General features: G+C 46.0%; 2 protein-coding genes, 1 non-coding gene and 1 pseudogene across 5 annotated transcripts; all 4 read right to left on the bottom strand.

Moving 5' to 3' along the window:
* Nucleotides 1-63: 63 nt before the first annotated feature.
* PTPN6 (protein tyrosine phosphatase non-receptor type 6) lies at nucleotides 64-20,626 on the bottom strand. Of its 3 annotated transcripts, XM_085235537.1 has the most exons (17): nucleotides 20,416-20,626; nucleotides 20,178-20,276; nucleotides 18,521-18,616; nucleotides 8,756-8,878; nucleotides 8,243-8,437; nucleotides 5,490-5,712; nucleotides 4,715-4,831; nucleotides 4,451-4,564; nucleotides 3,974-4,070; nucleotides 3,481-3,560; nucleotides 3,244-3,393; nucleotides 3,007-3,138; nucleotides 2,605-2,759; nucleotides 2,223-2,290; nucleotides 1,696-1,847; nucleotides 890-987; nucleotides 64-767 (listed from the first exon to the last, which is right to left on the bottom strand). In XM_085235537.1, exons 2-17 carry the CDS (start codon nucleotides 20,189-20,191, stop codon nucleotides 665-667), a joined length of 1,917 nt encoding a protein of 638 aa, XP_085091663.1. In that variant the 5' UTR covers nucleotides 20,192-20,276; nucleotides 20,416-20,626; the 3' UTR covers nucleotides 64-664. The 3 variants fall into 3 exon arrangements, with proteins under 3 accessions (XP_085091663.1, XP_010716109.1, XP_085091679.1); XM_010717807.4 differs by lacking the exon at nucleotides 18,521-18,616 and having other exon boundaries at nucleotides 20,416-20,619; XM_085235553.1 differs by lacking the exons at nucleotides 18,521-18,616; nucleotides 20,178-20,276; nucleotides 20,416-20,626 and adding an exon at nucleotides 9,156-9,498.
* LOC146545433 (uncharacterized) lies at nucleotides 12,278-14,104 on the bottom strand (annotated as a pseudogene).
* A 1,410-nt stretch (nucleotides 20,627-22,036) lies between the features above and the next one.
* On the bottom strand, nucleotides 22,037-22,869 carry C1H12orf57 (chromosome 1 C12orf57 homolog). Its single transcript, XM_003202679.5, has 3 exons — nucleotides 22,710-22,869; nucleotides 22,464-22,640; nucleotides 22,037-22,384 (listed from the first exon to the last, which is right to left on the bottom strand). Exons 1-3 carry the CDS (start codon nucleotides 22,762-22,764, stop codon nucleotides 22,236-22,238), a joined length of 381 nt encoding a protein of 126 aa, XP_003202727.1. The 5' UTR covers nucleotides 22,765-22,869; the 3' UTR covers nucleotides 22,037-22,235.
* LOC116216230 (U7 small nuclear RNA) lies at nucleotides 22,853-22,912 on the bottom strand. The gene has a single exon (XR_004158684.1). It is a non-coding gene; the product is annotated as a U7 small nuclear RNA (small nuclear RNA).
* Between the last annotated feature and the right edge of the window lie 207 nt (nucleotides 22,913-23,119).

The raw sequence follows: 23,119 nt of genomic DNA, 5'->3' as shown, positions 1-23,119 counted from the left end.
TTTTGCATAGGGGAAAGTGGAACTGAGCTTTTATTTGATTGCAAGCAGTGCAAAAGACTTGGGTCAGCATTCAAACAAGTACACCTTTATTTACAAACAGAAGATAAAATGACCGTCACACCAAAGTCTGGCATATTTACATCATTCAATTGTAGGATGGAAAAGAAAAGATTATTGTGTAGAGGGACAGGAGAGAGAAAAGGGGAAGTTTCCTGTTGAACTACAGAGGAGCTAAGCTGAAACAGGCCAGAAATGCCAGATTTTAAAAGATGATTTCTCAGGGAATGCTAAACAGGCTAAACTCAAAGGGGCAGATAGAGATGTATTTCCTGTAAAGCTCTTCCTTAACTCCTCAAAAAGAGGAACTGCTGAAGCAGCAGTGAGTTTGAGTGCCAGTGCACGAGGATCAAGGGAAAGAAGAGGTGATTTTTCCTGTTAATGATGAAGGGCAGTGGGAGTTGTCACAGGCATGTACAGGCAAGGGATGCTGAAGTCGGTCAGCTAGCTAGAAAGCAGCCTGGTTCAGAGTTCTGAAAGATGGCATGGAAGGAATGGGGAAGGTCTACTGTCCAAGAGACAGAAATGTGAGACTGGGCAGCATGGATGTGAGCTCCCATCGTGCACTCCATGTTGAAACTCCCTTGGGGCTACCTGCAATCTGTGCTTATTTTTTCTTCAGCGAGCTTTTCAGTTTCTTCTCCGAGGACATCTGTTTCCGTACCTTCTCTTCCTTTTTACCCAAATTTTCATAAATTGTCTCTTTCTGCCTGCAAGACCAGGAAGAAACAGGAAAAAGTGAGCAGAAGGAAAAGCCTAGCCAAGCCAGCAGGTAGAAAGAGCACTACCAGAAGCAAGCATAGATTAACCTCAGGCTTACGCCAGCACTTACTTGGAGGATTTTCGTGAGACCTTGGCATGCAAATTCTTCACTGCAGGTGGGTAGGCAATGTTCCCATACTCTGACTCACTTTGCTTGCTTTTCTGAGACTACAGGAGAGAAAACTCAAGCTGAGAAGAATGGGGTCTGGGAGAAGCATGAGAGGAGGCATAGTGGAAGAATTGGGGCTGTTTAATCATGCAGGTATCATGCTAGGATCTCAGTAGAGGGTGGTGGATTGTTAAGTTCACATGCACTGCCCACAGGTGGCGCAGAGGTGAGCAGCAGGAAAATGTGTGCATCCTTGTACAGAAGGGACTAGAGGGGCAACAAATTTCTGGAGGCACCAACAAACCTCACTGTCATGTGCTGGCTAAACAGTATGAAACAGCAGCAGGTAGTAAATGTCAGAGGCTAGAAAGAGAAAGCATGCTAGTATCAGCAAGTAAGAGAAAACCCTTTTCACAGAGGTTTGGGAGACAACTACAAAACCAGGATGGGGAAGACAAAAGTAGAGAGCAAAATCTTTGCTTGTCTTAGATTCAGCTTGTAACTAAACCACCCTTAGGGAAGTTATATAGAATGTAGTTGAAATAGTTGCATTAAAACTGCTGTTTAGTGGTTCAGAGTGGTACGTGAGCTGCTGCTATTGTCACCTGAATTTTAAAGGATTGGGGAGAAGTCTCAAATCTTGATTCATCGTCATAGTCTATGTAGGTTCCAAAGCTAGCTTAACATTTAGGAAATAGAGCACCTGGGCTTAGGGCTAACACTACACACGGCCTCAATTCCAAAGATAGGAAAGCCCATTTTCTCACCTGGATAACCTCCAGCTTTTTCTTTGTTGTCTCTATGAACTGGCAGATGGCCATGTAGATGAACTTGTACTGGGCTTCTGTCTGCACCATCCCTGAGCGTTGGGCCCTCACCATCTGGATGGTCTTCTGGATGTCAATGTCACAGTCTAGCCCTATCAAGGGGTACCAGAAAAGCTTTGGATGTATTTGCTGACCCCCCTCTCCCACTTCTCTGCCAAAAACTGTCACAGTGGAATTCATTCAAGAAGTTTTCACCTCCCTTCACCCCTACCCCTGCAAGGACCTCCCATCCCTTTTTCCTGCTCAGGATCTTCCAAGCCTGGCCCTGGAGGAAGAGCTCGGGCTCAGGAAAGGTGAAAGCCACAGTAAATGGGTACAGTTCAGAGAATCAGCAGCCGCCGTAGACCAAGGATAGCACAACTTTATCATGGCTGTGGCAGGCTCTCCTCCACTGAGACCTTCTGCTGCTGGCATTAAGCCTTACTGCGTGGGCCAGATTACTTCAAGACACAATGAGGTCCTCTTACCCTTGGTGGAGATTGTTTCCACTATCATATCAATGACGATGATAGTCCCAGTGCGGCCAATCCCAGCACTGCAGGGAGAGGACAAGCAGAGATCAGAGCTGCCTGTACAGTTATACCTACATCCACCCAGCCACCATTATCCTGAAACAATATGCAGCTGCTTCTGGGGAAGGATGCAGCACTTGTAGCAGCTGTTCATCACTGCCACAAAATAATCAAGGATTCAACGGGCAGTAGAGTTTGGTTTGGGGACATCAAAAAGGAATAAGAATTGTCAATGGGTTCAAGTCCTAAAAAACAGCTAGTGCAGCAGGACAAAGACTTTACACCTTGACCTGTGAAAGAGATGGAGAATGATTTAAACCTCAGCCTTTGTACCAACCTGCAATGCACCAGAATAGGCCCCGCATCTGGAATGCTCTCCTGCTTCTGGTTTATTTGATCGAGGAAACTCAGCACTCCTCCTGGCTCACTGGGGACACCATGGTCAGGCCAGCTCAGGTACTGGTACTGCCAGATCTCACGCACAGCCTCACTCTGACAATAAAAACATCTTACTGGTAAAACTGCAGCCCAGTATTATCCCTGGCCACTGTCCTGGGGAGAGCTGGGTCTTAAGCCAAAGGCTTAAAAGCTCTCCTTGAGCGCTCGTTGGTGATTTCACCAGTGGTCCAAGCCCAAAATGGAACAATGCAACCACAGCACCCAGTAGTTCCCAGCCTTAAACATACAGTGACTGCTAGACCCACGGGCTCCAGAACAGTCCCAAACCAAGCACACTCACATCATTTATTGGACACACACAGAGATGCCGGAGTTTGTATTCCAATGCGTCATGCTCCCCAACATTCTCCACAAGGTAGGGACCATATTCTTTTGTGCTGCCTGCCTCTGGCCAGTAGGGCACACATTTATTCTGTGTGGAGAAGAGGTAAAGTGGAGACAGGCAGAAGGCAGGAGAGAGAAAGAAAACAGCTATGACTGAAGGGGAAAAAAGGGCAGTTTCAAGACACCTTCTTACCCGTCCTTTTTCTACTTCCCGTGTGGTCATAACAATAATGTGTGTATTCTCCTGCCACACCATTTGCCAGAAATCATTGACAGTGGTATCCAGACAACCCTGGCTGGCGATGTAGGTCTTAGGGCACTCATCCGGACTGATCAGATTGTTCTGTGGAAAGGGAAAGATCAGGGATACGGCAGGAACTGGCAGTCCCTCTCCCACTTAGGGCATACAGCCATCTTTCAAAAATCTCACCTTTACATAGTTGGCATTGATATAGTCAGATCCAGGGATATTTGGGTCCCTTCCTTGGAGGATGACTCTAGAGTGATCAACTAGGTGTGCAGTCAAGAATAAACAGAGCAATGAGACACACTGTGCCCAGCCACACAAACCTCCCTCACTGACTCTTGCCACCTTATTCATATTACTCAGTGTACACAGCATGCCCCACATTTTCACCACTTCTTCTCCGGGGTGAGAGCAATTTTAGTGTGTGCTTCCAGTTCCTGCTTCCCATGACAGACCATCCCATAACCTAGTCTAATGCTTTCCTCCCTGCTTCCCTCCTTCAAGAGCATGAAAAGGCTGTGACCTTTTATCAGCTTTTAAATCTTCTATGCTCCAGACTTTTTAATCCAATCTGGAGGACAGAACAGGCTGAGGCAGGGCCAGAGGTAACTTGGACACCTCTTCCTTGCCTGTCTCCATCTTTTTGCTCTTTTTACAGCGGAGGAGATAGACTCACAAGGCAAGATGTTCTTGTATCGATTCTTGCTCTTGTTCTCAGGTCTCTGGCCCTCATGACGGTCAAATAGTTGTTTGGCTTCCTGTTTTTGCAGGCTCTGAAACCAGAAAAAAGTTACAGCAAGATCACAATAACATAGTAGGTGGTCAGAGGAACAGTGGTAACTCTAGGGATACGTGGGCATGCTTGTCGAGGAGTAGAAATGTAAAAAGTTAACCTAGCCTTGAAAAGTCCAAGGTTCATGCTCTTATTGTTTTAGCAACTAGTTCTATCCATGAAAAAGTACATTTCTATCTCACTGGGCTCACTTAAAAATAATGCTTACTCCTGAGATCTAAACAGACATTTCAGAGACAAATTGACATTAATTTACAAGATTGCCTGAAAAATTTCCAAAAAGAAATCAGGGATGGATAATTAAATGGTGCACAGGAACTCCCCAAAAAGCCAGAGTAATATCCCCCCACTGTTTCTTACATCAAATTCCTCCCAGAATCCAGCCTTTGATGTTTCCTCAGATAAACTCTTCTTATTCAGTTCATGCACTCTATTCTCAATGTCAGCAGCATTCACCCTTGTAGCATAGTAGGGCTGGGGATGGGAAAATACAACAGGTTGGCATGAGAGAGAGATGCTACTGGAGATCAAAGTCTCCTTTGTGGAAAACAAGGAGTGACAGAACGCACACAAACAGTGAATCCCTCAGAACGATCCTTGAGAAATAGAAGAAACAGAATTTACCTGCTTCAGGTATACAAAAGAGCCAGACACCTCTTCAATCCCAGTCTTCTTGAAATGCTCCACAAGATCAGCCAAGCTGTCAAACTTTTCAGTACCTCCCACTGTATAACGTCCATTCTAAATGGAGAAAGAACATGTTACATCCCATAACATTCCTGCAAGCAAATCTGATAATGCTCAGGAAAAAAGAGGAATATGAGGTTCGATGTCGTAGGAACCACTTTGTGCCATCTAGAAAAAAGTCATCAAATGGTAGCTTGACAGTACCGAGTTCATGGTGAGCTGACTCCTTAGTGGATGGAAGCCTGGAGGAAATATTGCCTTCAATTCTCATTTAAGGCCTATTGCTTTCCGTCCTTGAAATCTCCCTCCATTTCTTGTATAGCTTCATATGAAAGAGAGAGTACTTGTTATAGAGAGGTGCAACATCCTCCAGAATAAGTCTGAAGACCTTGCCGATACCTCCACCTCTGCCAAGAGCTTTTAAGTCTTTTGATAAACTCATCATTAGATTGTGAATCCTCCTATCTCTTTCACTCGACTCTCTTTGCTGGAGTTCTCAGTCACACCTCATCCTGCTTCCTTCCATGTCTGAGCGCCCAGCACTGCCAATGGTCACCCTGTCCTACATGAGGACATAAGGAACCTGCAAGGTGACAGCACTTTGATCCAAATTCATAAATACTGGTCATCAAGATGACAGGGCTTTTGAAGAGATAGCAGAAATAGGTAGAAACATCTACTCCCTCCTCCTTTTGCTCTCCCACCTGCTCACCTCACACATGATTTTGATGTGGGTGACTTTGAGACGGGCCCCAGAGGCACTGGTTGCTCCAGCTGGTGGAGCATCAGACCCAGGTTTAGGTTGATCAGTCAGGACAGACAAGACAAAATCCCCAGGTTTGCTGAGGCTCTCCCGCACCAAGAAGGTCCATGGGGTGGCCTTGGCTTGGAGAAGTGATTCAGCTGCAGCACCTGACAGATGCCCATGGTACCACCTGAAAAAAATAAGAGAAGATCAGAAGAGGTGGAGATGCAAGTAAGTGGATGACATTGAGCTGATAAGTGCCAGACAGCCTGGGGAAGGAGAGAAAGGGGGGATGAAAAAAGATGAGGGGAGAAATAGAGGAAGGAGGAAAGGAGGGATACCAATGGAGAAGCAAGATCTTGGGAAAAGTATGTGACACAGCAATTAGACAGCTGCCAAGAAAAGGAAAGGGCAAGGGATGAGTGGAGCTAAAAGGGACCAAGGAGCAAAAAGTACAGTGGGAAAGCACCAAGTGTGTTATATACGAAAGCACGGTAAGCAATGCTTATTGGCTTTCGGATCAGTTCAGGTAGGAAATCTGTGGGTTTCAGTATCTCTAAGCATTATTGGGATTCTAGCCTTACTGCTACAGGATGCTTTGGAAATTCAAACACTAAAGAAAACAGAATGAAGCCCCCAGTGAGAAACAATCCCATCAGATTTAGCAGCACTCAGATGGCTTTGCTGAGTTCAGACTTGTTAAAGAACTAATCTAGGGAAAGATCCTTTTCTTGGAACTCTAGTAACAACCCTGTTTTCTGAAACTCAGCTGTCTTTTCAGTCAAAGGATAATTTCCATTCTATGAAAACATCACAGTGCAGCAATCAGACTAGCCATAGGGACCATTCCAGAAGGTGCTGGGGGCATTACTGAGCCGATAAGTAGGGAAACACATGCAAATTGTAGTAAATTGAGATGCTGTGAGATGTTCTGAATCATCTCACTCCATCCAGTACCACTTTGCTTGTGTAGGCTCTGCTGGATCTGGACATACCTGAGCCCAGAGGCCACCACAGCCCCGGTGCCTCTGTGCTGGGTGCTCCCCACTTAGGTATCAGAGAGCAGATTTGGGCCCTCTCAAGCAAGGATGGGACTGGCTCAAAAAGGCCCATCTGTCTCTGGGACAGCCACATCTGCAGCTGAAGCCATGTGCTGGGCTGTGTGTTTGGGGGCTTTGTCATACCAGCACGGCTTTTTTTTGCAGCTCTGTCCCGTTCCACAGAGTGCCCAGCAACTGCAGCCACCGCCATTTTGGCCATCTCCCCGGTGAGCAGCATTTCAAAAGCAGGTAGTTCTTGCATCAGGCTGACTTGCAATGCCTCTTCCTGCTCTGCTCACTTCAGGTAATGCAATAAGCACCAGATATGCTCCACACATCACTGCACACATTGCAGTAAAGGCCAGGCAGATGCTGAGTGTGGGTAGATCCATAGCAGCAGGTTTGCTGCCGATTGAGTAATTAATGATGGAGGTCTGGGGCAGCAGTGGTATTAATGATGGACTTTGAATTGCTACAGCTCCTCTGCTATCCCCAAGAACTAAAATCTAGTGCAGGATTCCATTCCATAGTAACAGAAACAGACAGGGCATTCATTCACCCCTGCTCTTCTCAGCACAACACAGTCCTCTACACATCATCTAAGAATACTTTTGAGATGTCACAGACAGTTACCATCCTCAGCTAGTTAGGGTGTTTTAATTTCTACTGATCTTCACCCCATTCTCTGCAAGAAGTAGCTGGGGACTTCTATTGCATGGCAGTTATTAATTTCTGAACCTCTTCCCAAATAAGTGTCCAGTCAACATTTGCCCTGGGGAACAGCTGATTGCCCTCTTGATCAAGGGGTCTGCAGGCCAATACTCCACAGGTAGGAAGGAGTTAATGTGTCCTGTTCCCCCCTTCCCTCCCCCAGCACAGCCCAGCTCTTCAAACCCACGTGATGGAAAATCACTTGGGGAGAGAGTAAGAGGAGCTTTCGTAAGAGCAGGGGGGAGAAGTTTCCAACCGCAGGAGGAAGGGAGGAAGCAGTAGGGCCACAGCCCAACGGCCTTGAATGGAGCGGACAGTCAGGACACAGGGGCAACACGGGGTGTACCCAGTTGCTTCTCACCCAGCATTGCAGTTCCCTGTCCCCAGGTGCATGAGAAGGACCTGTCTGCTCCCCATGAAGCAGTCTGTACTCACCCCAGAGCACGGCATGACACCCCCCAAGCTGTGTCAGCAAGCCTGAAGGCTCGATGCAAGGGCAAAACCACCTGATTTGATTTAGGAACTTTGTGTCGCAGAGGTATGCAAAGTGAGGACAGGAAGGAGACTCAGCAGGCTGGGAATAGCAGGTGAATGTGGGCCCCACTCAGCTACGAGTCAGTTAGGCCCAAAAGAGCAGGTCTGGGGAAGGCTGAGGGCTCCCACACACCAAGTCACCCCCACATACCACTGCGGATACATAACTAACACCACAACCCCTGCTTTTTATGAACAGTATATAAATCACGAAGGCAACAAGAAACCAAAAGTATAAATAGATCCCCATCAAGTCTGCTCTCATGTCAAGTTACATCCAGCTATTGCTGAGGATGGTATCCCTGTGGAAACACAGGAGGATGCGGGAACCAGGAGACGCATTTTGCAAGGTTCTCTCTAGAGGTGTGGGCCAGGTAGAGAGAAGAGCATGAAACATGTCATCACAGACATACCAATGCTTGGTTTTCTCCATACCTCTCTGTAGTGGGATCAGAACAGTTGAGCGGATATCGCAAGTCAATGATGGTTCCATCTTTGTCTTGCAGTGAGCCCTGCTGCTGCGTGTAGTACTCCACCAGTTCTGAAAGTGTGGCAAACTTCTCTCCTCCATATAGGTCATAGAAATCCCCAGTATTCTGGATACGGATGTGGGTTACCTGATCACCAACCCTGAGGGATGAGGCACAGAATAGTCTGGTGAGGCAGCTGAATAAAAACCAGAAAATTTGGAGCCACCCACTTGCATCACCTCCTACCATGGAACTGCAGCAAACCATCCCAGTGGAAGGACATGACTGGAAAAAGAAGCTCCTGATGAAAGTTAAGGGAGTGTCTAAAAGTTACTGGGTAGCTCAGGTCCTTTTACAGCTTGGAAAGAAGTCAGAGGAATAAGGACAGGTTGAAGGAGAGACTGTAGGACAAACGAAGATCTAAGCATTTTGCATATGTGACCTTGGAAAAACAGCAGTTGAAGTCCAAGTTACCTACCTAACAGAAAGGGAAAAATCCCCTTGATTCTTTCGACTGGGTCTGGCTAGGAAGCTCCCATGGACACCTCGTCCCTTCAGTAAGGCTTCAGCTTCCAGCCCACTCAGGTCACGATGAAACCACCTAGAAAAGGAGATGAAAACAGAAACAAGTAAACAAAAAATGCCAGGCACCACTATTGTACAGTGAAGAGTGGCTTCCAGTCATCTTATTCCTTAGGGATATCCACGCAGGCAACAGCCAGCAATAGCATGAATACCCTTTGTAACCACTACCTTCCCAAGCCCATGAAGGATTTCAGTTGAGTTACAGCTACCACTGTGATCCCCTCCGAGCTGTCCTATTTTGCTGGTTCCCCTGCCTACACACACACATACACACACTTGTCAGACCCTCTTACCTCACCATTGTGAAGGGAAAAAAGAAGGGGAGGTCAAGTGGCTATCACCAAAGCAACTCAAAAAATACAGAGGAAAAGTCTCTTTGCACTGGTGAGAAAAGGGAAGTCGGAGATCAGCAGTGGAGCAACTAAGTTGTTTCTGCTTCTCTTGGGAGCTGGCCATGTATCTCTCCTGAAGTCTACTGTTAGTCCATTCAATGCCTCTCCATCACTCTGTTTCTGAGTATGTGCCTTGATCTCCTGGCCCTCTGTGCTGTAGAGCACAGGCAGGAGCAACCTGGTGTGCAGCTGAGCACACGCGGCTCCAGGAACAGGAAGTACTCTGAACCATCAGCTCCTCAGCCCCAAGCTGCTTTGCACACACTTCTGCTTCTCCTTTTGTGTCTTTCCTCCCCAGCCCCCTTGTTATTCTCGGGCTCTTGGTTTTTGTTTTTTTTTTTTTCACATCAGGTTTGACTCTGTTAGTGCTTCTTGGGACCCAGCTGTGGTCACAAATTTCAGTTCTGCAAGACCTCTGTTCCCCTTCTTTCTCATGAGGTCAATAAGAAATACAAGTGCTCTCCACTCCAAAGTCCTTGCAGTGGTACTAAAGTGACCACAGCTGCCTAGGGTCATCCACACATCTGCAAGGGTAAAACAGGCAGCACATGCTGCTGGTACGCATTCAGCAATAAAGCACCCTACATGTTATGACCACCAGACATGCATCCAGCTCTGTGGGGCTGCTCTCAGCCGTGTAGATGAAACCTCCATGACCCCACTAGGCAGGTAAATATCCTGTGTGCACTAAGCAGCCACAGAGGGAATCTGAGTAAAGCCAGATCTGCAGATTTTAAGAGGCATAGGCTAGCACTCTAAGCAGAGCACTCTTATCTTGGACACAGCCTACCTGGAGGGTACAACTAGAATAAGCTCAAAAAGGCTGGGAGACAGATGTTGGAGCACCCAGGACACCAGGCAGAGGGCAGAACCATCAGCTACAGCCTATGGTGGACCCACACAGCACCAGTACAGCTTGGTCTAGGACCTTCAAGATCCCAGTACAGTATACTGAGGTCAAAGTTGTAAATCCATACATCCAGATTAAAAGAAAGAAAACTATTTCCACTTCTCTACAGCTGAAGCACATTACTATCCTTTTTCATAGCACATTTTAAAGTCTGCAGTTATCATGAAAGAATGGGAGCAAAGTAAAAGCCACAGAAGGCAATCCAGCTAGTGACGGAGCATGACTCTTTCTTCTTACCATCTCAGCTACCACAGACAGTAGCTGAGATGTGTGTTGTTTTAGAAGGAAAAAAAAATGAGATTTACTCATTTCAAGTAGCAGCAGTTGCAGACTTCCCTACGTACCACAAATCTTACAAAGAACCGAACAGGCTGCTCACAATGGCCAAGACATACAGAAACTAACACCAAAGGGAAGTACAGAAGACACGAATGGAGAAACTAAACTTCATTGCTAGAAAGACAGATCAGGCACCAAAAACAGCTTCCTTTGAAATACTTCCAGTTTCACACAGATAATAAGCTGGGATGTGGTAAGCTGCAGGAATCCAGCTGTACTGACTTAAAACTGATATTAAAATAAGAAAACTTTAAAGGCACAGAGACCCAATGAAACAAATTTTACACAAAGAACATATTATACCTAAATAAGCTCAGAACCACACAGTCATTTGTTTACTCCCTGCTCCCAGTGGGGTGAGGGAGAAAATTGGAAAGAAAAAAAAAATAATAGAACTTGTGGGTTGAGATAAAAACTATTCACTAAAACAGAAAGAGGAAAAAAAGGATAATGGTTCTGATAATAACAATATATACATACAAAACAAGTGATGCACAAGCAACCTCACTACCTGCCAACCGATGCTCAGCCAGTCCCCAGGCAGCTTCTGTCTGGCCATTTCCCTACTGCTTTCAATTTTTTTCACATGAAGTCATATAGTATGGAATATCCCTTTGGCCAGTTTAGGTCAGCTGTCCTGGTCCTGTTCCCTCCCAGATCCTCGTGCCCCCTCAGCTCCCCTTGCAGGCAGGACAGTATAAGAAGCTGAGAAGCTGAAATGTCTTTGGCTCTTTGAGGAACTGCTCAGCACCAACTAAAACACTGGGATGTTATCAACAGTGTTTTTCTCCTAAAACCAAAACACAGCATTATACCAGACGCTATGAAGGGAAAATCAATTCTGGATGGTTTCACACAGTGGCACAGAACCTGGGTATTTTCCAGTCATTCGGTGGGTGCTTCCACGATTATAAGCACATTGCACTTGCAGGTCTGTGGGAGTTTAATACAGTGAATCTGCCAGGCCTCCCCTTACTTATATTTCAGCCATTGTCCTGCATACCAAAGAGGTTTTATCTCTTTGTCTTGTTTAATTCTAACACCTTTCATATTCATGGATAACCTGTGCAATAGCACCCATGGTCAAGTCAACCCCTTGATCCCAAGTCCATCTATATAATGCATCTCTTCCTTGATGGCCTGATATATCATCAGCCTACAGAGCTAGAAATAATTCACCCTTATGTTGCAGTCAAGATCTACCTAAGCCACTTCAGTCCTAGAGACCTGATCCATCTGCTGGTTGTTTTGATGTTCATCAGTGGCACAGTTCTTGGGTATGTGGGCATCTAAGTGACGTTCCTTTACAGTCATGTTCTCTACTCAAGCAGCAATATCTTTCCATAATGCATGGGCCCAGATGAGTTTGCCACTGCCCTATCAGTTCTGCTTCCACTGTTGCAAACACTCCCATAGTGCATCTGCCATCACCCAGGAGTCAGTGCAGAGATATAGTGTTGGCCACTTCTTTCTTCAGTAATATTTAAAGCTAGTTGAATGGTCTTCACTTCTGCAAATTGCCTCAAGTCACCTTCAGTAGCTTCTGCAACTCATCATGTAGGACTCCATACAGCAGCTTTCTACACTGTCCCACAGGACAGCTTTCTACACTGTCCCATAGGACCCATCAGTGAACAAGGCATATTGCTTTTCACTCTCAGGTAGTTTACTACTTATCAAATTATAGAATATCTCAAGTTAGAAAGGACCCATAAGGATCATGGAGTCCAACTCCTGACTCCACAAAAGACCACATGTCTGAAAGCATTGTCCAGATGCTTCTTGAACTCCAGCAAACTCAGGACTGTGACCACTTCCCTGGGGAGCCTGTTTTGGGGCCCAACCACCCTCCAGTGAAGAACCTTTCCTAATAGCCATACAGAACCTTTTGCAGTTTCATGCCATTCCCTCATGTTCTATCACTTGTCATCAGAGAGAGGAGTTCCTCATGACGAGCTGTAGGCCACGATGAGGTCTCCCCTCAGTCTCCTGTTCTTTTGGCTGAAGCAACCCAGGGACTTCAGCCACTCTTCATGTATCTTCCCCTCTAGACCCTCCACCATCTTTGTAAGCCTTCCTTTGAACACACTCTAATAGTTTCATATCCTTTTTTTACTGTGACACCCAAAACTGAACACAATGATCTAAGTGAGGCAGTATCAGTGCAGTGTAGAGTAGGAAAATAATTTCTCTTGACCAGCAAGCAAAGCTATGCTTGATTCACCCCAGGATACAATTAGCCTTCCTGGATGCCTGGGCACACTGTTGAATCATATAGTTGGTCAACTTGTTGTTGACCAAAATCCTCAGATTTCTTTCATCTGGGCTGCTCTTCAACATCTCATCCCCCAGTCTGTATGTATAGCTGGAATTAGCCCTTTCCAGGTGCAGAATCTGGTGTTTGCTCTTGCTAAAGTTCATGTGGTTGGTGATTGCCCAGTCCTCTAATTTGTCTAAATCTCTTTGCAAAGCTTCTCCATGGAGTCAGCTGCTCCTCCCAATTAAGTATGATTAACAAACTTGCTCAAAACACCTTCTAGTCCTACATTCAAGTAATTTTTGAAAATATTAAAGAGAACTGACCCTGGGGAACCCCACTAGTGACCAGCCACCAGCCTGATGTAACCCTATTTACTACAACCTTTTGGGCCCAACTCATCAGCCAGTTGCTCACCCATCACGTTATGTTTTTGTCTAGCCATATGGCGGACATTTTGTCCAGAAGGATACTGTGAGAAACAGTATGAAAAGGGATCCCTCTGTCCCTCCAGAAATACAGATGGGTTCTGCCCCTTTATAACTTGATGTCATTACTCTGTGCACCGGTGTCCATTAGAGCCCTTACACTCCTGTAGTTCTAATGTGCTAGGCTGTCAAATCCACACAGTCCAGTAAAACTGATTGCCCCTTTCCTCCACCTGGCTGGAGGCAGGACACCTCTGATTCTGATTACTGTATTCATTACTCAGTTCTCATGTATGAGAAGGTTCACTGTCAACGTCAGAAATAAGATCAGACCATCTGTCTATCTAGGAACATTTTGCTATTTGGAAACTGGAGCGGCCATTTTTCTGGAAGAACCCTTTTTTTAAATTGTTCTTCCTTGCAACTCACATATCCATGCCTACAGGGTCAAAGTGGGTTTTCCATCCCACTTCCTCATATCTTATCCATGGTCACACAGTAAAACCACAGGGTGACAATGTGGTGTCACTATATTCTCTCACTCGAACACAGGAACACTGACTTCTAATAGCTGAGATACTGGTTTGTATAGGTTGGGGAGAAAACTTATACTTTTTCTTTGAGCCACTGAACCAGCTTTTCTACAGCTGACACGTGTGTAGGGAGACAGATTTTCCTCATATTGTTGAAGTAGGCTAGACACTTCATCTGCTGTTGTTTTTTTGTTATTTTTCCAGGTCATTGCTGCTAGGGTGGTGGCATATGATGGTGGTGTACTCCATACAAATCTCTGCCAAATAGATTGAGGGCACCTCATATCATCTGGATCATGGGATAACTGATTACCATCCAAGTAAATATTACGCATAATCTCCAGCACAGCTAATTCCATCAGGCACTGGATACCTTTCTCCATGGTGGTCCATTTGCCTAGGTAACACAGCAGATCTTCCTTGAAAGGATATTGTCAATGGTTTACAGGCTGATTCAGCCCAGCTCCATGACTAATGGGGTAGAGGGACCCATGGACCCACATCCTGGGAAAGGGGAAAAAGGGAGAAGGCAGGGAGACGGGCCTAAGAACAAAACAGTGGCAATAATCTGAGGAGGAAAGTTAATTTACTAGAAAAGATATCGGAATGCAAGATAACACAATATGATGCAGTATAATTGGAATGAAGCCAACAAATCAAATAAAAGGAGAGAGGGCGTCCAAAAGCCAAAGGTCTTCTTCTAAGGCTAAAGGCGAGATGACTACGGAGCACACACACTTCCAGGACAAGCAGAAAGGGAAAAAGAGGCGTCTCATGACCTGCGATCTTTCCCTCTGAACAGAAAATGGAAACACAAAGTCCTCCAGGGTATGTAGTTCTTCTCTTCTGAAACAGGTGTACTCGGAACTACTGATGATCCACAGAACTGGAGCATTACCTCTTTAACTCCCAGTGCGCTATGTTATGTTATGATATGAAATATGATAACAAAAATCATAAAACCATGACAGATATTCTTCCATACAGTGAAGGCCTGTGTCCCTTTTCCAATTGCTTTGTCAATGCCACTTTCCCAAGAAAAAGATCCCAGCTGCCTGGCTTCACTGCCCACTAAGTCCAGACTACTGGCCTCATTAGCCCAGCACCAGAGCAGTCAGGTGACAACATGCTTGCCTGGACAACGGCTGAAATTTTTTTGCATATCTTGCAGCTCACCCAAGGTTAGGGGTCAGATGTTATGCCTCCTTTATAAATTCTGTCTCTCTGTGCTCCTCCCATTCTCGTTATGGCCCTGCTTCATCTGGTTCATCTTCACCTCCTTCTGTCTTAGCAGGACAGCTGACTTTTTTTGCAGCCATTTTTAACTCCTGTGTATAGGGACAACTGATACTGCCACTGGTTGGTTCTGTGGATGAACTGCAGGGCCTGTTGCAAGAGTCTGGGGCAACCACAGGGCCTGTTGCAAGAGTTTGGGGCAACCACAGGGCCCATCATCAGAAGGGTTAGAGCAACCACAGGGTCCATCACAAAGACTGGAGCAATTGTAGGGCCTGTAATAGTGCTTGGAGCAACATCAGGGCCTGTTGTGGGAAGTGGAGCAGTCACAGGGTCTGTCACAGGAGTTGGAGAAGTTGCAGGGCCCATTCGTTGCACTGTCATCAGATTCAGAGGTATTCTTTTCCCCTCAAATGTTCTAAATAGTACTGACAAAGGCTCAGTAGGCATTCGCCAGGCCCCAGCACACTGCAGTGACTTGTGTCTCTCTAGAATTGCCAGGGCAACAGTACATTGGCAGGATGTACAGGATTCCGCAGTTATTCAGGGGTGAAGTTCCAAAAGACTGTGGGCCCCTATTGCCCTAGATATGTCCGTACCATCCCACACTCCCTGCCATTCATATATATCCTACCTCAGAACAGAATTCTGGGTGATATTCTTAAACAGTTGCTTAATCTTAAACAAAACCTAAAACACATTCACAAATCAATAGGAACATGCAGATTTGAACATCTCAGAGATATCCAGAATTCTCAAGAACTACTGTAACTAGTTTAGGGGAAGAAGAAAAAGTGAAAGAGAAAGTGAGGCAAAGGAAAAGATGGAAAGTATCCTCCCTTGTCTCCCCCATAGCCTACCTCCCAGAGGAGACAAAGCAAAGAGTGTAATTACTAATATTCTCCAATATATGGTTCCCCAGGCACAGAGATGATTGTAATGCTGAACACAAACACAAGATTAGTTTTCCAACCAGTAATTTTATCATATCATAAACCAAGATCACACAGTACAACAAAATGACAAACGTAATCCAACTCAGAGAGAGTAAACAACACAATGAGGAAAATAAATAGCAATATGGTGTTAAATAATATAGTTCCAAGAAAAGAAAGAGCTCTGAAATAATAAAAAAAAAATAGCAGAGTAACTACAACAACCACAACTCGTTTCAATATGCTCTGATCAAATCTGCTGTTAATCTGCTCTTTGAGCCTCATGTTGAGTGCCAAAAGGACTGCTGAGGTTTACATCGGCAGCTAACTAAGCACCACACAGCTATTCACCCGCACCCACCCCTCCCAGGGGGATAGGAGAGAGAATTGGGGGGGGTGGAAGAAAAAAAAAGTAGAACTCATTGGCTGAGATAAAAACTATAAAACTATTTACTAAAAGAAAAAAAAAGGAAGAGGAAGAAAGAACAGTAGTTATGATAATGATAAAATATATAGACAAAACAAGTGATGCACAAGCATATGCTCACCACTAGCCTACCAGCCCCTGAGCAGCACCTGCCTGCCCAGCCAACTCCCCACAGTTTTCAAGTTTTTTCACATGAAGTCATATGGAAGCATGTACCACAAAATTATAATTGAGACTCTAAAATACTATCATAATATAATTAACAGGTCAGAAGATTTCAGCAAAGAGACTAGTCTTATGGTATTGTTTGGCTTTAAGTACCACCAGATAGTAGAACCTCATCTTGCAAATTCCTCATGGAGAAAAGCCACAGCTAGCACTGGAACAAGATTAGAAGACAGGATAAACAAAGTAAGTAATTAAAAGGCACCTCCATCTGAACTGGTGTTAAAAAGGACACTGAGAATTTGGGCACAATCCAGCACTAGGCCACCAGGGCAATGAAGAGCTTGGGTTCACCACAGAAAATGAGAGCTAGGTTTGTTCAGTCTGGAGAAAAGTTGCTTGTTAAGGAATTTAATAGCAGTCTGAGACTATCTAAGAAGGGACTGGGGTGTTTAGAGGTGATTCTTCTCCACAGAACACAGCAAAAGGAAAAGAAATAAGAAATGTAGCTTGCAGCAAAGAAATTCAGATTATACACACAACAAGGGAGGTTCAGCAATTGCCTCAATATTCCCAGAGAGACTGGAGAAACTACTCCCGGAGATGTGCAAGAACTAACCTGAAAAAAGCCCTAAGCAACCTCAACTACCTCAACTATGGTGCTTTAGAGCTGTAAGCAGAGGGTTGGACTAGGCCATCTAGAGGTTGAAATGGCTGACAAAGGAACAGCAGAAGAAGCATTTATGCACAGAGGTTTTTTTCCTCTCTGTACTCCCTAAGTCTCTGTTTGCAGTTAGTTTAGTCAATTGTCAAATCCATAAGAAATTTAGCATCTTTTGTCAAGGAGTTTCACTGGTAAACTACCTCCTTTGGTTTGCTTATAACATGTTCCCTTGCACATTTTTAATAACACTTCATTGCTGTAGAAAGAAAAGTCAGTCATCATCTGATTGATATTTACTCCACCCACTCATCATTTTATAAACCTCTAAATTCTGTATCCTTCCTCACCTGTTTCCCAGGCTGAAGACTCCAACCTTATTTAGATGATCGCCATACAAAGCTATCCTACACCAAATCATCTCTGTTGTCCCTCTTTGAGGTGTGTCTAACTCTGTTGTATTGTTTTGGAGAAGAGGGCAAAGAGTGACACAGAAATGAACAGTGTTAAAGATGTTGGCGAGACACAGACAGAGACATGGTGATGATTTCTGCTATTTGCTCACCAAAACTGAACATTAAGCTAACGTGCACATGGACTGGTATACTTGTACACTGTCACAATCTCACTCCTGAGAGGTTACCATTAGCTCACAACTCTTTCATATGTAAATTCTGAGTTATTTTTCTCCACAAGAACACACTGTGCCTGACAAATGCGGGAGCCTTTTACAATGGCTTTGACACTGTCCCACACAAGATCCTTGTCTCTATATTGGAAATACATGGATTTGATGGAAGGACTACTCTCTGAATAAAGATTCACCTAGATGATCACATTCAAAGAGTTCTGGTCAATGGCACAATGTCCAGGTAGAGACAGGTGACAAATGGTATTCCTCAGAGGTTAGTACTGGGGCTAACACTATTAACATCTTTGTTGCTGATATGGACAGTGGGATTGAGTGCATGCTCAGCAACTTTGCCAACAGCACCAAGCTGTGAGATGCCGTCAACACATTGTAGGGAACAGGGGACCTCCAATGTATCACCATCCAGGGAGACCTTGGCAGGCTTAAAAGGGAGGCCTGTGAGAGTTCCATGAAGTTCAACAAGGCCAAGTGCACTCGAGTCCAAGCAATCCCAAGCACAAATACAGAACTGAGAATAGAACCGGTCTTGGGAGTGCTGGTGGATGAAAATCTGGCACTTGCAGCCCAGTAAGCCAACCATACCCTGTGCTGTATCAAAAGAAAAATGGCCAGTAGAGAGGAGATGATTATTGTTCTCCTCTTCATGAGACTCCACTCTCATGAAACACCCTCTGCAGTACTGAGTTCAGCTCTGTGACCCGCAAGCACCAAAAGGACATTAACCTGCTGGAGTAGGTCCAGAGGAGGGCCACAAGGATGATCAGAGGACTGGTGAACCTCTCCTGGGAAGACAGTCTGAGAGATTTGGGATCTTTCAACCTGGAGAAGAGAAAGGTCTGGAACACCTTACAGTGGCCTTACAGTACCTAAAAAGGGACTACAGGAAAGAGAAAGAGGGACCTTTTATTGGGGTCTGTGGTAATAGGACCAGAGATTATGGTTTTAAACTAACATATAGTAGATTCAGGTTAGATGTTAGTAGGAATTCTTTACTCAGAGGGCACTGGAATATGTTGCCCAGAGAAGCTCTGGATGCCCTACTTCTGCAAGCATTCAAGGCCATGTTGGATAGGCCCTGGGCAACTGGAGCTAGTGGGTGGCAACCCTGCCCACAACAGAGAAGACTGGAACTAGATGATCTTTAAGATCCCTTCCAACCCAAACCATTTGATGATCCTAAGAATATCATTTTACATATGCCTATATTGAATTTCATCTCCTGATCAATTACCTGATCATCCATTATCATAAAGTCTTTCTGCAATTATTGAGCCAGCTTCCCATTTTCCTGAATAACTTTGTAAAAACAGTTAGTTTTCTCATCTCAATATTTAAGCTCTATTTATAGGTCTTTTGTAAATATACTGAACAGCACATAGTTCAGGCCAGACCCTTATCATGACACCAATGATACCTTCAACTTGCTATAAAAAGTGGATATCCCTACTTTCCTTTCCCTATTTTCTACAACCTATTCACTAAAGAAAAATGCCACCTTCTCTTTTATGTCATGGATTTGTCTTTCATGAGGCAATCTTGTCAAATCCTCTTTTGGAAAACCAGGTCTCTCTTGTCCACAAACTTGTTAAGTTGCTCAAAATCTGCAGGCTTTTTTACAACACAAGATTTGCCTTTACAAAAGCAGATGCTGACTCCTTTGATGTCACAGTCGTTGCCTTCTCTGCTACCTCTTGTCCAAATATCAACAGTAATGGTCTGTGCTTTCTTCACATTTGGAGGCTTTTATTTTGGATTCTTTTTGAAAATCAGCACTGCATTTGCTATTTCTAATTCTCAGCACTGAGACAGGCAGAATTGCAGTTCTTCCCAGAAGTACATAGCAGTGAAGGCCATCTGGTCCTAGGGAATGGGCATATGGACCATCATCCTATAACCTGCCAAGGCTAGATGCTCTGTCAGGTTGTGTGACCACCCGACAAGGAGGTTCTATTCAGACTGGTGCAAATTGCATTTCTTTACTCCATACCATTGCAGTCCTCAAAACAGAATGCCCATTTATACTGATGGTAAAGACTGCATGCCTTGCTCTTCCATAAAGAATTAAAACTGTAGCAATCACAAATTGCTAGGATTAAAAAGGTCAACCACCTTACAGCCCTCTGTACAAAAACATTTTGAAATGCTCCAGCTTCACAGCTTGCAGAATAATTGCAGTGGGCTGGGCATCACAAACTGTTCGTTCATTATCAAAGTGAGGAGGAGCAATGGTAACAGCAATAACAAAAACACTGAAACTCTAGTACTCCAGCACCTTGCTTAGGGTGTATTTTTCCCATATATGCCCAATTCCTACTGCCAGTATCTTTGTTTTCCCCCCCAGTTCTGTTTTCTTGCCTTAACTAACACACAGAGCACTCACCCACAGGATGGCATCAGGATCTTGACACACAGATCCCCACTGATGGGAGGTTAAACAGCAGCTGCTGGAGAAAGTACCACACCCCTAAACCAGGAGGTCCTACAAGAAGAAATAAAGCAGGATTGGAAGTAGCAGGGGTGGACTTGTGCTCTGCTGCCATGGCTGGGTGATCATGGCAGTCGGTGTCAAGGCTCAGGAAGGAGCAGCTGATGGGTTTGCCGTGCGTCCCATGACTCACCCGTCTGATGCACACAGGCAGGATCCTGACTGAGCTCTGTTTGTTTCTGGGCAGACTAAAGGTGGTAGCTCCAGGCTAGGCAAAAAGCAGGCCTCAGGCAGAGGGCTTGGTTTTCACCATTTGCAAAACACTTCCTGGGGTGTAGCTAATAAATAACTAGAGGGGTGGGGAAAGGCCAGGCTGGGAGAGGTAGGTAGAAACGGAAGGGATGGACTCCTCTTCCTATTTCCTATCCACTCTGCTCACACCCTCTCCAGCTACATTCCTACCTGGTTTGTAACCAAGGCACAGAAGGCAAAACCCAACACAGCTCTTGCAGCCCTAGCTTACTCTCCCAGCCTGTGGTGGCTGGGAGCCCTTCTTTGCTCTCAGCCCTTCCCAAAGACCCCAGCGCTTCCATGGGCAACAGGCACATGTACCAGAAGAGTAAAATTATACATTTGTATGCCTTTCTTCATAAGGTGAAAATAACAAAACTTCACACCAGGGAGAGCCCACTTCTCTCTCAGTCTCAAGAAATGCAGAATAGTTATACATCGTCTGCATCCAAAATGGGCAAGCACAGCCTGCTCTCTCTATGCCAGTCCTTGCTACATCGTGTTGCCACTTGTATCACGAAGTCTGACAAGTTTGACCACCCATTTAGACAGAAAACAAGAATACAGCCACAGAAGCTCATTGTAGGAGTGTATGGGAAAGTGTATGAATTAGCAGTACTGACTGTTGGTGACAGTGGTCTTAATTGCATTTACATTTACAGCATCTTAGAGACAATATTGTTTTCAGGAACATGTTGCCTAGTACATTACTAGTACTAGTTTCAAATAGCACATTTGTAAATACTTGTTCTTGCAAAGACATTTTGACAAATTGGAGGGCTGGGAAATCACAAACCAAGTAAAGCTCAACACGAGCAAATACTGTATTCTGCAGGGATGAAGCAACCTTGGATCTACATATAGATCAGAGGAAGAGAGGGTGGAGTACAGCCCCATTGGAAGGGATCTGGGAATTCTGGTTAACAGCAAATTGACTTTGAATCTCACAGAAGCATACAGCTCCTCATGAGGGGAGCAGAGGGGCAGGGCTGAGCTCTGCTGTCAGGTGGCAGCAACAGGACCAGAGGGAATGGCATGGAGCTGCATCATGGGAGTCACGTTGGGGGTTAGGAAAATGGTCTTCACCAGAAGGTGGTGAGGCCTTGTAACAGGCTGCCCACGGCCCCAACCTGCTGAAGCTCAGTGCTTGGATGTTATTCTCAGACATCGGGTTTGAATTGATTTAGGATAGGTTGCACGTGGAGCCAGGGGGTGGACTCAATGACCCTCGTGGGCCCCTTCCAACTAGGCATAATCTGATACTATTCTGTGATTCTAGATGAGGCTTAGCATCTCTTTAAGATGATTAAGAAAGAAAGGGACAGCTATAAAGTGTTGTGCTTTCATACTAAGACTTGCATCATCAAGTGCATTTTCTGCAGAACTTGGTACATGCCTTGTATGGTAAGCTCAGGTCTCACCACGTATGAGGCGGGCACTGCTCTGACTGCCCTGCATCAGGAAGAAGGACCTATACCTGCAGAGCAGCACCATTCATATTGTCTATTCATTAGCCAACGAGGGCCCTTTCAAGACGTATTTTATTCACAGCCAGAAACAGAAACATGCACAAAGAAGCCGGTTCGTCTCACGCCATTATCTTCCTTGTTTAACCACTCAGTTTCCCGGGGCTGGCTGAGCAGCAGCGCAGACAGCCCCAGCCGCGAGGGAAGGCTCCGACCGGAACCCCGGGGACCACCAGCACCAGCCCAGGCGGCGCCATCACGAGGCGGCCACGCCGCCAATGCCAGCCCCGTGCGGCGGCAGCGTCATGGGGGGCAGGAACAGAGCCTTCAGCTTTGCCGACATGCTGGCGATCTCCGGGTCCTGCGACTCGTAGGACTTGATCAGCCGGGCGAACTTTAGCACCCCTGCGAAGGGAGGGAGAGAGAGAAGGAAGACGGCGTTCTGCGGAACGAGCCCTGCCCTCCTACTGCCAGGACTGCCCACCTTCGCCGTCGCTACTGAAGCCGTAGGCCTTGATCACGTCCTGCTGGATCTGCGTGGCCACGGGCAGCAGGAACTGCAGCATCTTGCCCATGTCGTTACACGCGTTCTCCCGGGCCTCGTCCATGCGCTGCACGTTCTCAGGCGCCCCGAAGGCCTTGATCACCTCGGCCAGCACCACTGCGTTGATATAAACCCCTCACACACCGCACCACGACCACCCCGCAACCCACGCCCTCCACCGCTCACCTTTCGCCTGCTCCGCGCTAAGCGCCGGCTGCGGAGCTTGGGCGGAAGCCGCCATGGGGCCCCGCGCTGCCCCTCACAGCCAACCTCCCGCCTCCCCCGCTCACAGCGCAAGCGCCGCCCCGCCCTATCATTGCACCGCAGTGTAGGGCTTCCCGCGAAGCGGGAAACCTACTGGACAAATACTAAAAGAGCTGAAATCACTGACGGAAGCTGCCTCGCGCGGGGGCCCGCAAGGCGCAGACCTACCCCTACGTAAGGGCGAGTGGGCCGCTCGTTTCGGACCGCTGTTCGAGTGGCCCCACTGCTCTTCCAGGCACGCTCCCGCCCGCTCCGCGCTATTGGCGGCCGCCCTAGCCGCACAACATAGCACCGCCGCGCGGCTTTGGCCGTATGCAGATCAGCCGCTTCTT

This window comes from Meleagris gallopavo, chromosome 1 (genome assembly GCF_905368555.1).
Source record: "Meleagris gallopavo chromosome 1, MGAL_WU_HG_1.1, whole genome shotgun sequence".
Classification (NCBI taxonomy): Eukaryota; Metazoa; Chordata; class Aves; order Galliformes; family Phasianidae; genus Meleagris; species Meleagris gallopavo.
Note: the sequence above shows the minus strand (reverse complement) of the source record. Positions and strands in the feature narration are given on the sequence as shown.